General features: G+C 42.7%; 1 protein-coding gene across 6 annotated transcripts in view; it reads left to right on the top strand.

The window, feature by feature from the left end:
- The window catches only part of EBF2 (EBF transcription factor 2), a 191,325-nt gene extending 181,337 nt beyond the window's left edge, over window positions 1-9,988 (top strand). For 5 of the 6 annotated variants that reach the window (XM_060101384.1, XM_060101387.1, XM_060101383.1 and 2 more), the window contains 2 exons: window positions 4,247-4,414; window positions 9,957-9,988. In XM_060101384.1, coding sequence (XP_059957367.1) covers window positions 4,247-4,414; window positions 9,957-9,988 — 200 coding nt within the window. The remainder of the gene's footprint in view (window positions 1-4,246; window positions 4,415-9,956) is intronic. The other variant, XM_060101385.1, reaches the window with a different exon arrangement.
- The last annotated feature ends 2,733 nt before the right edge of the window (window positions 9,989-12,721 follow it).

Here is a 12,721-nt window from a genome sequence, read left to right as displayed (position 1 = left end):
TCAGCCATAAGATCAATGAAAAAGAGAGCAGAAGAAAAATGGCAAAATTCTCAGTCACAGTTATGAAACTAGGCTCCGTAAAATCCATCAGTGCAGACCTGTGTCCTAAGAATGGAGAACAGATATTAGGAGTGGCGTTTGCATTGCAAAGTTAACTACAGTTACAAGCTTCTCCCAGGAATTTGTGAAAGAACAGTTAACAGACAACCTTGTTTACAGACAGTTAAACTTTAGATCAAAGAGGCACATTAACATCCAGGAAAGCTATTACGCCTATTGCTCAGGATATTATTTTTTCCCAAAGAAATAGAGATTTTCCGTTTGTTTCTTTTAACAGCTTTTGCTGCTTTCTGCTACATCAAAAGTAATACATGTTCATTGTAGGAAATTTTGAAAATATAGACAAGTAAGAGAAAGAAATTTAAGAATCTTCACAATTCTGTCAACCAGATATCATCATTAAAAATTTGGATGTGTATCACATCCTTCTAGACTTCTGCTTTGTGTTTTTAAAAAATAAAAGTGGGCTCATTGTCTATGTTATTATGCAATCTGCTTTAGTCATCTGAGGAGGCGTATCTTTCCATGCCATTAAATATTCTTCTCCAATAATAGTTTTAATGTTTGCATAGTGTTCCACTTTATGGACCTAATATAGTTTACCCTATTGCTGGTCACTTCACTTATTTCCCAGTTTTTCAAGACTATAAAAACGCCCTTGGATTTTTTTTTTTTGCACATTTATGATTATTTCCTTGGGATTAATTTCTAGAAATTAAATTACTGGGTTAAAAATATGCACATTTTCAAATACTTTGATACATATTATTGAAGTCCTCCAGAGAGGTTAGTACTCCCTTTAGAAAAGGGATAGTATCTGTTTCCCTGCCCTCTTAATTTTTTCTTAATCTTTATCAATTTGGCAAGTGGAAAATAACATCTCATTACTGTTTTAATTTGCATATGATTCCTAATTGGTTTGACCATTTATAGATCTATAAAGGCCTTTTGGTCCTTTTCATTTTTCCTTCTGTGACATTCCTTTTCACTTCCCTTGCCCATTTTTCTAGTGGGATGTTCTCTGATTAATTTATAAAAACTTATTAGCTACCAAGAATCTGAATATATCTAAATAATTATGACAGATATTTTTCCTAATTTGTCCTAATTTGTCATTTGCCTTTTCTGTATGTGTTACAGAAATATTTTTGTCTTATGATGTTCTGTTTAGGTTTTGGGGTTGAAAGGATTAGGTAAATTATATAACTTCCTAATTTTTCTACTAGCTCCTTTATAATTTTGCTTTTTACAAATAACTGTTTAATCCACTTAGATTTACTTTCGTGTTTAACACGAGGCGGCACTCTAAATTTTGTCTCCAAATGGCTAGCGTATTGTTCCCATGTGTTTATTTCCCCACTAATTTGAAATGTCACCTTTATTAAGTTCTAATTCTCATGTATACTCAGGTCTGTTTCTGGACTCTATTTTCGCCAAGGATTGGTCTGCCTATTTCTATGCTAGTATAACACTGATTTCATTTGTGTAGGCTTATCATAAGTTTTAATCTCTGTTAAGACAAATGCTTCCTTAAAAAAAATTTTTTTTAACAAAACTTTCTGGCTCTAACAGTGTTGTTGTTTTAAATAGATAAATATAGAAGTTATGTTTGTTGACACACACAGATTAAAATTTCCTCTAGGCTTTTGATTATAGCTGCATTAAATTTTAAATGTGGATGTCATTTGACATTTTACAAAAATTCTGTTAAAAATATTTTAAATGGGCATGTTACAGCTCTGTGCTTATTCAACTCTAACAATTCTTTTACACCACTTAGTGAAGCCTGAAGTGACTCCTTTCCCAGTGAGAGGTGGCCATGCTAATGAGCATGCTTTTAGATCTGTTACTAGAAAAGAAGTATTTGTAAAAGTGAGTCATATGCTGAATATACATGGAATTGAGTGTGTGTGTGTGTGTGTGTGTGTGTGGCTAATTCACGTTATAAAAACCCTCCTCTATCATGGTGTATGAGTGGAGATTCTGCTATTGCAGACTCAGAAACCAAGGTGCCATTTTGGTGCTCGCATGGATCACATAGTATGGCAGAGATTGGATGGTGGTCAGAATCAGGGGCTCCTGATTCTCAGCGTTCCTTTGGCCTCTGATTCTGTGCCTTACAGAAAGAGGAGAGGACTCACCCACCCACCCTGCTCACACACACCCATTTCACTGATGCTAAAACCAAGGCTAGAAGAGGAGATTGACTTAGAACTACGAATAAGATCCATTCTCAGTGCTTAAACCTGTATCCTCTCCCATAACAATAGTGAATTAGCCAGATTTCTTCTTCATTTGCAGCTTCAAGTATGACATGAGATTCTTTAAGGATTTTTCCTCCTTTCCAGTTTTTTTCTCTTTTCTATTTCTTTATTGATGTATAGTTGAATTACAATGTTGTATTAATTACTGCTGTATAGCAAAGTGACTCAGTTATACATACATATACATTCTTTTTCATATTCTTTTCCATTATGGTTTATCACAGGATATTGAATGTAGTTCCCTGTGCTACACAGTAGGACCTTGTTTATTCATTCTCTATATATTGATGCCACCATTTTTTTCTTTTGATTCATATTACTTGTGGAAAGACCGAGATGTATTCGGATGCTTCCTTCTGCACTGCCCTTTAAATCAGGACCACTTCAGGATAAGAAGTTTTTAGATAAAGCTTTTTTTTTTTTGAAGTCTTTGGTTTGTTGTACAGCTGTAAAATACATCATATTGGAGGTATGCTGTATGATTGCTTTATATAGACGATTTGTGAACACAGCCTAAAGTCTATCTTTATATGGAGAGGGGGGAAATGGGGATGGAGTCTTCCACAGGATATCAGAACACTGGACCTTCAATTCACCTTGTACTTGGTCTTTGAACCATAACTCGCACTCATGTTCTCACGTTCAGATTTAGTTTGTGGAGTATCTGGACCACTGATGATATGAAGTAGAAATCAGTCTTAGCCTTTGTCATGGCCGTTGCCATTACATTCCAGTAATTCTTTTACCAAGTCATGTGACTTGGACAGTTCAGAATTCTGGACATTATGCTAAAATGAGCCCCTGATATTTGACCTTATACTATAAAATGCTATCTCGAACAATTCTACCCTTGTGAACTCAAGTCTACCCCTTTCTCGAGCAAGTTGAACCTAGGAGAAGATTTTCTTCTTGTATGATGTGACTTGGTGGAGTGTCTGACATTAAGACATGGGGCCCTTCGTTGTGTAAATTGCCTTTATTTTTCCTGGAAATCCACAATACTTAGTTTTTGGCTTCCTTTAAGTCACTTTAATGTTAATATTGGTATTTTTTTCTACACATCACATCCGAGGAGGCTGACTTGCAGCTTTATTTCCCAGGAGCTCTGAAAGTAGAGGAAGAAGGAGGTAATCTCTTCAATGTTAATAAACTTTTACATTTAATGAGGAAGTGGCCCATAGAGATGGTGCACTCGGAGAAGATGCCAACCCTACAGATCAAACCTCTGGTGCCCTGAGAATTGCCAGGGAAGCACACGGCTCCCAGACAGGACTACTTTTTAGGGTAAAAAAAGAGGTTTCTGTTTTTTAGGAGACTTGATAATTTTTCAGTTGTTGGTCTTAGCCTTCTCTGGTCGAGCTTCTACTCGTGGATTAAGACCTATCACAATTTCATCTCCTGCTGACACTTTCCTGACTCTTCCAGGCGGAAAAGCACTCTGCCCGCTGTATCTCAGCGTTGTGTACACTCCTCCAATAGGACAATGACCCTATTAGTTTTTGTTTGTTTGTTTTTTTGCGGTACACGGGCCTCTCACTGTTGTGGCCTCTCCCGTTGCGGAGCACAGGCTCCAGACGCACAGGCTCAGCGGCCATGGCTCACGGGCCCAGCCGTTCCGCGGCATGTGGGAACTTCCCGGACCGGGGCACGAACCCGTGTCCCCTGCATCGGCAGGCGGACTCTCAACCACTGCGCCACCAGGGAAGCCCCCCTATTAGTTTTTTTATTTGTTTATTCTTCCCACGGGACAGGGCAGGGACCTTGTCACATTCAACTTCTTTTTGAATCCCTGGAATCAGGAACAATGCCTGGAATAAATTCGTGATTTCTCAATCAGTGTGTAGAGGCTGTATGTACTGAAGACAGAACGTAACTTCTAGATGTTTCTCTTTCTAAAAAAGGATTGTGCATTTGCTTTCCAGTCATGTCATCCAGTCCCACTGTTGGATCTTCCAGCACGTCCTCCATCCTCCCATTTTCCTCTTCAGTTTTTCCTGCTGTCAAACAGAAGAGTGCCTTCGCCCCTGTCATCAGGCCCCAAGGCTCCCCTTCACCTGCTTGCTCCAGTGGCAACGGAAATGGATTCAGAGGTAAGCAAAGCAGCACCCTGGGCATCCGCATGATACATGTGCCACAGGGTCAGCAAAGTTAAGAGTAAACAGCTCAGCATCCTTCTGTATCTCTAGCCATTTACCTACAAGGAGATGCTTTGGTGTTTTCATCACAAGACCCGAAAATGACTTGTACAGCTGGGCTAGTTCTCTATCCAAGAGCGAGATGGGGGAATAACAGAGAAGTCGGACAACTCTGCAAGGACACAGATTAACTATGGTGGGGTCATATATACCCTCTAGGAGCATCGGACTCCCCAGACCTCTGCTTTTCACAAGGCCATGTCACTATTTCCCAGAAGGTGCCTGGCCACCACAGCAGATGCCACGGGGTGACTACTACTTACCGAATCAGCTTGCCATCTGCAGTGCATTCCCAGTCCCATGGCACGAATGGACAAGGTCCGTCAGGAGCCACGAGCAAGTTCTGAGAATTCTGGTTACATGCTGGTCAAATTGATAGCAGGTGCCTGATCGGGGTGGGGTAGGGAAGAAAGAAAAAAAGACATACTGGGTCTAAGAACAAACATTAATATCCCCCGTCAAACCCATTTTTGAGCAATGTCCTAAAATATAATATGACATGACATAGCACGAATGTGATGAGTACATGAGAATCTAATCATCTCATTGTGAATGGGAGGCAGCTGATGGCAAAAGAGCAAATTGGAAACTGCTGAACGCCAGGGAGCTTAACGACCCACATTATTTTTAGGCTGCTCCCTGCGTCTTGACATGAAAACATTCACGACAAGCGGTGTTGGATAAAACCAAAGAGGGCAGAGGTTTGGTTTGGTTAACCCCTCGTGGATCAAAGCCTCCGAGGTCAGCAGAGCCTCGAATGGGCTGTGCTGTCCCTGGAATGGCATCTGCCTAGTGGCTTTATGATTGCACAGGGGTTCCCGAGCCTCTGGGGACACCCGTGAGGGTGCACTCACCCGTTGTGGCCAAGCACAGCTCTGGGAGGTACATCAGTTTCCTGACACATTCTACCAGTAGAGTGATGGTACCTCCTTGAAGTCAAGTGACTTGACAGACAAACTGTGAAATAAGAGTTGAAAGCCCAGCCCTCAGAAGAGCCCCTAAAAATTCTTTTGCTTCTAACTAGACAAAGCAGCTGGGTCTACATGCCGCCCAGCATGGGAATAGTTGGAAACATCTGTATTATTTGTAGGAAAAAAAATATATATATATATATGTATTTGCTTTTTATCCAGATGTCAGATCCAGAGAGAAACAGGCTCAGCCTGTAGCTAAGCGTCTCCACCTGCCACACCTCCCAACAGAGACCAGTGGTTTCTAGCCTGTCATTAGGGGACATGCTCAGAACTTTTCCCACGATGGCTTCACCTCCAGACTGGGATAGGAAAACAACTGCTGAATTTTTGCTGCATGTTCCCCTTCAGCAATACGACTCCCCTTTCCAAGTACTACGGTTGTAGTCATGTCCGTTAGACCTGGCAGGGTTGCAGCAACATGGCTGGACCTAGAGATTGTCATACTGAGTGAAGTAAGTCAGACAGAGAAAGACAAATATTGTGTGATATGGCTTGTATGTGGAATCTAAAAAAAGGGTACAAAGAAACTCGTACCTATCTACAAAACAGAAATAGAGCTACAGATTCTAGAAAACAAACTTGTGGTTACCAGGGGGTAAGGGGAGGAGGGATAAATTGGGGGATTGGGATTGACATATACACACGACTGTATATACAGTAGATAACAAATAAGGACCTACTGTATCGCCCAGGGAACTCTACTCAATACTCTGTAATGGCCTATATGGGAAAAGAACCTCAAAAAGAGTGAACATATGTATATGTATAACTGATTCACTCTGCTGTACAGCAGAAACTAACACAGCATTGTAAATCAACTAGGCTCCAAGAAAAAATTTTTAAAAACACAAAAAAACCTGGCGGGGGCCACACAGGTTTCGTTGGGGAAATGCAGAGTGAGAGGCCCAAGAAAGACTAAGGGCAAAGGGCAAGCGCAGGTGCAGGAGGAGGACAGGAGGGGCACAGCCCTTCCTTCACTCCAGGTATCAACTCCTGCAAATATTTTCAGCTTCACTTTGAGGAAGAAAAGTGCCACTTGTCTGCCACTTGCCACCCCTCCCCCAGCCCCTCTCTCACGCAGGGGCTGAGCCGGGGGAACAGAGCTGGTTAACTCAGGCCCTTCCGTGTCTGTGCTGTCCAGGGAGACCCATCTGTGGGGCCTGTCCAGCTTGCAGCCCTCAGGGAGGCCAGGACAAAGTTTTCACTGGCAGCCGTGGCCTGGAATCTCCACCCTGCTAGTGGCTGCATGCCCAAGGGCCTCCTGTGGTGTCACCTGGTCAGGGTGCAGTTGTCCCAAAGGGCTGGAACGGTCTGTGTGGCCACAGTAAGGTTTCCTGGCGGAGGCAGCGGCAGCTGAAATAGCCAGAAGACCCCCCTAGGGTCCTCGGCCTTGCGAGCTTCCGTCACTACTAGTGACGGAGTGTCTGAGCAGCACAGTCTTAACTGTGTGTGCAGGAGGGACCACTGAGTTGGTTACACACAGACACGGGTCCTGGCCTCTAGTTCATTTCTATAGAATCACTGAGAAGTCCTGAGCCTCTTTGAGATCCTACAACTCCCTCCCAATTGCCCTGGTGATTTTACCCTTGAGGAGGAGGAGGAGGATGGGGGGGCGGGATGGAGGAGGAAACGGTGGAGGGGAAGGAGATAGCAACACTTAAATTAGGAGCTGGAGACTGAAACACAAGAACTATGAAAATACAAAGTAGTGTGCGGAGAAGTGGGAGAGAACTCCGAGGAGAACCTCAAAGACTACCAACCGTGGGGAGAACACGGAACTTGACTTCAGCAGACACTGCAGGCTGTACCAGTGCATCTGTACCAGTCACTGTCATCGGATAGCCTCAGTCTCCTAGCCTGTTAAACAGGAGAACGGCTCGCTCTATCCCAAGGTGGTTGAGAAGCAACGTGTGCAAAGAAGTAGGAGAGGTGAAGGACGTTTCGTACGGCAGAGAGAGGCTGGAGCTGACAAAGGACGCCTTCCAGAAGCCTTCACTCTGGTTCTTCCCTCATTTGGGACCGGTGACGCACAGTTCAAGGTCCAGCATCACCAGGTGTCCCGCTGGCGCAGAGAGCCACGCTGACCTTGAATACACTGCCTGCAATCACCGAATGAAGGGATCCTGGGGTGACGGGGGCTGAGTGGACGCTCCATCTCTTTAGGGACAGTGGGAGAGTGTAAATGTGGCCTGAGGTGGAGGGTGATCACAGGCTGAGAGGGAGTTTCTTCTCTCCAACTGCTCTAAGGTGAGGTCGTCTTAGTCACCTGCAGAGGGACTGTGCAGCCCACACTCTCCAAGACTCGCTGACTGTGCCTGGATCCCACGTGCAAGACGCTGAACCAAGTGCCTTATAGGAATTATCTTGTTCCAGCCTCTTGTGTGACCCAAAGGCGAAGGTCATACTGGTATCACCATTTTTAGTTAAGGAGCTTGCCCAGGGCCACACAGCCAGTGACTGATGACGTGAACTCAGACGTTTTGACCCCAGAGCCTGCGCTCCGACAGCCCGCTGTCTCTCCGGGGACAGACGTAGTATAGGTCCTCTCTTCACCGTTCGCCCGTACCAACTTTCCACCTGGACCGAAGAGGGATTATTACATTCCCATGAAACGTCAAAGGTAAAAAGAAATTGGACAAAGTGCAGTTAAGGATCCTCCCAGATCACTGCTGCTTTCTGTCTGTTGGCTACGGTTTCTACAAGCAAAAAGTCAGGGTCACCACGGAGTAGAGTGCAGCCCACGCAGTGCCTGGTGTGGGATCAGGAAGAAGGAAAATCCATGAAATCTGCTGTTCTTCAGTCATGCAGTGGATCTTGTTCTTGGAGCGGCTCTGCCCTTTTAATAAGCTCCTTAGATAACTCTGAGGACGCAGGAAAAGGAAGGGGCTGGTGAGTCTGAAGTGTAATAGACAAGTTAACGTTGAAAACGTGAGCCCGAAACCTACTGCTGGGGAGCTATACATGCAGTGTTCATTTTCCCTACCTTCTACCTCATTTATCAGGCATTCACAGTTGATGAGTATAGATCGTCGAGATAATAGTATGCGCTGTGTGCCAGATTCGTTTTCCAGCTCCCTCCAGGAAAAAAAAAAAAAAGAATAAAATAAAATACCTCCTACACTCTGGGATAATTACCAGGGTTGCTGTATCTCCAAATCATTGGGGAGTGTCCAGAATTGAACTGCCTTTATTGAAAAGTTACATCAATTCAATATATAGTAATACAGGCAAAAATAATTAAGGGTTTGCTCGCTGTGTAAGACCTTAATCTGGATCTCACAAACATTCAATAAAGGCTGTATGGTCAGGGAAATAGATGGCTGACAATTCTGCCTGAGAAGACTGGCTGGCAAGGAGAGAAGAGGTGTAGAGGGAGGGAAGGGAAGAGGAGAGGGAGAGGGGAGGGAGGGGTGGGGGAGAGAGGAGGGAAGGAGGGAGGGAGAGAGAGATCGGTGCTGGAAGAAGCAGGAAGAATTCTGTCCATTTGCTTATCAGGTTAGTGAACACCGTTCAGCAAAATGCTCCTACGATGTTTGATAAGCCCTCTAGATGAGGCTTAGACAATAAAACTCAAAGGATCAAATTCTAGATGCAGTGTGAAGTGTGGACACAAGGAAACTATTCTGCCCGTTTCCAAGAATATGAAAATTCGATGGGTTCATCACCCGAAAGCCAAGGCCAGAAGAGGGTTGCGTTTTGCTGTGTGATTTTTCCACATTGTGCTGATGCTGCTTTATTTCTCACATCGAGGGGAAACCTTGGACCTGATGCCACCCAGACAGGCATTTTCCATATCCTCTTGACAGAGGGGCGCTGGACACTGCGCTTGGATTGGGGGTGAAGAGTAGAGATTGGGGTGACTCCCAAATTAGGAACTAAATTAAGTCTTTTGTTCCAGTGGATCAGCATCCCTTAGTGAATGGACATCACATACAGCAGTGAGCCCCAAAAGAAGATGATCTAGTTAGGAAAAAAAAAACAACTCATCCAATTTCAGCTAGGATGGATAGAAAGTCCGATTTGTTATAAACGATGCCTAGTAAGTAACTCAATAGGCTTGGCACCTGGAATTTATTTTCCTCTTCCAATCATATAATATAGAAATTATTTTAGTCTAATAGTGAAAAATATATTAGACATATATTACAATTTAGTTTACATGTTTACATCTCTCATGTCGTGTATACAACCCATTAATGTAAAGCAAAACATAATTTTTGGCCTCCCAAGCAAAACTTCAACAAGCTTTGTTTATGTTTCAGTGATTCAATAAGGCTTTGGTGCCTCTCATTGGCTGGCTGCTAGACCAGACCTGGAGAAAATGGTTTCCCATATCAGCTGAGGGCACCATCGCCCTGGACGGTACCAGACTGTCCATCCCAGGCCCCGCCCCTCTCTCTGGTTTCTAGACCTTCATGTAAAGAATCTCTAAGTCTCATGCCTGTGCCACTCTTCCCTTGCAGCCATGACCGGACTTGTCGTGCCCCCAATGTAAAGAAGAGGAAGAACTGCTTTCTTATAGCACAAACCTGCTTACTTTGATGGACCAATAATGAAGAAAGCACTAGGGGCTCTGGGGAAAGTTGTGCCCCAAGTGAACACGATGGACAGATCTGGGTTTGCAAGGAGCTGCCTCTTACCTGGTCTCACGTTTCTTGTGTAGCTCTGATGGTAACTACACAAACTGACCCTCTTGGGAACAAGGACAAAAGATGTCATTGACGTAGTCAGTGCTAAGAGCAGAAATGCAATTCTTTGCTATGAACATTATGAGAACCACCTTCCTATGTTTGTAAAATATTTAAGAAAAAAAATTGGCAAACGGTTCATGCTTAATATTTTGGATACTATTTGTTTTTCTTTGTAGGAAAAAAAAGTTGAAAGTTTCTATTTTCTATGAAGCCTTTCAGATACCAATTTAGTTTATGCAGGAAAAAAAATTGAACAAAACAGGGTACCAGCATGGAAGACTTTCTTAAAATGAAACCTGAATTGAATGATGAAATGTTGTTGTATGTGTGTTTGCTTATAGTTTAATCTCTTTAAAAAACAAACAAACAAAAAAAACAAAAAAAGGGAAAAATTTTAAAATGTTTTACAATTATTTAAATAAATAAACGTGTAACTTATTGTAAGTAGAGGTAGAAATTAAGACCTTTTTGGAAGAGAGAGGAATTTCTCTTCCTGATGTAAAATGGAAGTGATGCAAACATGTAGTAACAAGTTTAAAAGGTGTGTGATTATTACTGCAGTTACTTACTAGACTCTTATCCCCCATCCCGCATCCCTCTCTTTTTCCATCATTTTACTGACCCACAGGCAAGAACATGTATCTTATGTAGAACAACCCGATGCAGAAACAACGATGCAAGGCCATGCACATACACAAATACTCAAATCCATCAATCCATTCCCAGCTCCGTCTGCTTTCTAAATAGTCTACATGTCCCTTTAGGTATTCACTCTTTGTGAATACATAATTTTTAAAATTTATATTAGCGTTCAACATTCTCCCCTGAGCAGTGCAGAGAATTCCCATGTTTTAGTGTGTCCCCGGCTTTGCATCCCAGGCAAAGACGGGTCTCACCTTAAAGACAGCCAAAGCCATGTGACTTTCCCAAACAAGTGGCCTCTGTGGAATCTCCCTTTCAGAGCCCCTCCCTCCCTCCTCTTTGCTTACCTGGTTCAGCACAGAGATTTAAGCCCCACAGAACTTCAGAAACTGGATTTGAAGACGGTGACTCTGTTTCTTGGACTCTTTCATCGTCAATCTTAGGAAGTTCGCATTCTTTCTTCTCGCTGCAGATTTCCCCTTTCATGGCATTAAACTCACCTGAAAAAAATATATATTCAATTGGACACAGTTTCCAGGCAAGAATGTGATGGGGTGCAGAAGAGGCATGTTAAAAGCCCTAATCTCTCTTCTGATCTTCAAAGAAATGGAAACCTAGATTCTTAGCAGGGTCAGAGAGTAGGGGCATCTGTGTTCCAAGCAACACATTTCCCCAGGCCTGCGACAGGCACTCGTAAGTTCTGGGGCTAGCTCTTAGTGGGAGAAACCTTGCAGGAACTGCTAACATGGAGTAAAGTCTTGAAAGCCTGTGTGATCCTGGAGCTGTTTCCAGAATTATCTGGATTGCCAACAAGGATGTCACTTTTTTTCCAGACCAGGGTTCTCCTTGCTGACTCATTGGCACCACAGTATAGTCTCTATACAGACTTCAGTTTGGGCTTCTTGGTTGGGGTTCTATTAGAAATGGATGCAGCTCTGCTGGAAAAACATGTTTAGTGCATCTGAGCCAATTTTGGACAACTTCATAAATTCAGCCTTCCTTCCATTTGCTCACACCTATTCAACCCCCAATGGTCTTTATTTGCCTTTAATCTATTCTAGAACTACCCAATATGACCCAAATATTAGTTCTACGCACATGATAATCCAAGGGTTTGGAAACCTGGCATACTTGTAATTCCTGCTGACCATCCCTGTCCCTCCTAGTCAGGGCTTAAAGCACCAAAAAAAAAAGAAAAAAAGAAACGGGAACACACAAGAGAACTTTCCCCAGTGAAAAATCTGATGGGAGAGGAAGAGTGTGGATGACAAACATCACCACCCAAAAGTGAAAGCAGAACAAAACTAAGCATGTTTAGACCTGGATTTGAGCCAATCCAACATAAGGAAATGTTTTTTTTAAAGTAGCGTTGCTTTTAGAATCTGTGAAGTTCACTCTTGCATGAAGATGAGTGCAGTACTGTCTTCAAAATGGTTGTAGAATTTCTTGGTAGCTTTACACCGAAAAATGTAACTAAATACCAGACATCCTTGACCATTCAGCTAGAACCTCAGCAGTGACAGATCTATTTAAGTGTACAAATGTGTGTAAGGATGATTTTTAGTTACTAATAAATTAAAGACAAAGCTACTCTCTCCTCTTTAGTCATTGCTGTTAAATCATTCCGGTCCCAGGTTATTTTTGTGCCACTTGGAATAAGTATTTCTGTAGGTAACTACAAATTCTATCCTATCTTTGTAAAAGGAGCTGTGTTAAGATTTTTCACTTAAAGGGACAATTTACTTCATTATTTATCTCATTTTTTTTGTTATAGCATCATATTTTCCCCCAGTTTTTCTTTGCACATTTCAATTATGCATGGTTTAAAAACCATCCCCTTCTCTACCTTTTGTACAGTAAGGTCTCATTTTCAAACTGTATAGTTTCATTTTATC

Source organism: Mesoplodon densirostris, chromosome 6 (genome assembly GCF_025265405.1).
Source record: "Mesoplodon densirostris isolate mMesDen1 chromosome 6, mMesDen1 primary haplotype, whole genome shotgun sequence".
Classification (NCBI taxonomy): domain Eukaryota; kingdom Metazoa; phylum Chordata; class Mammalia; order Artiodactyla; family Ziphiidae; genus Mesoplodon; species Mesoplodon densirostris.
This window is presented reverse-complemented; position numbering and strand designations above follow the sequence as displayed.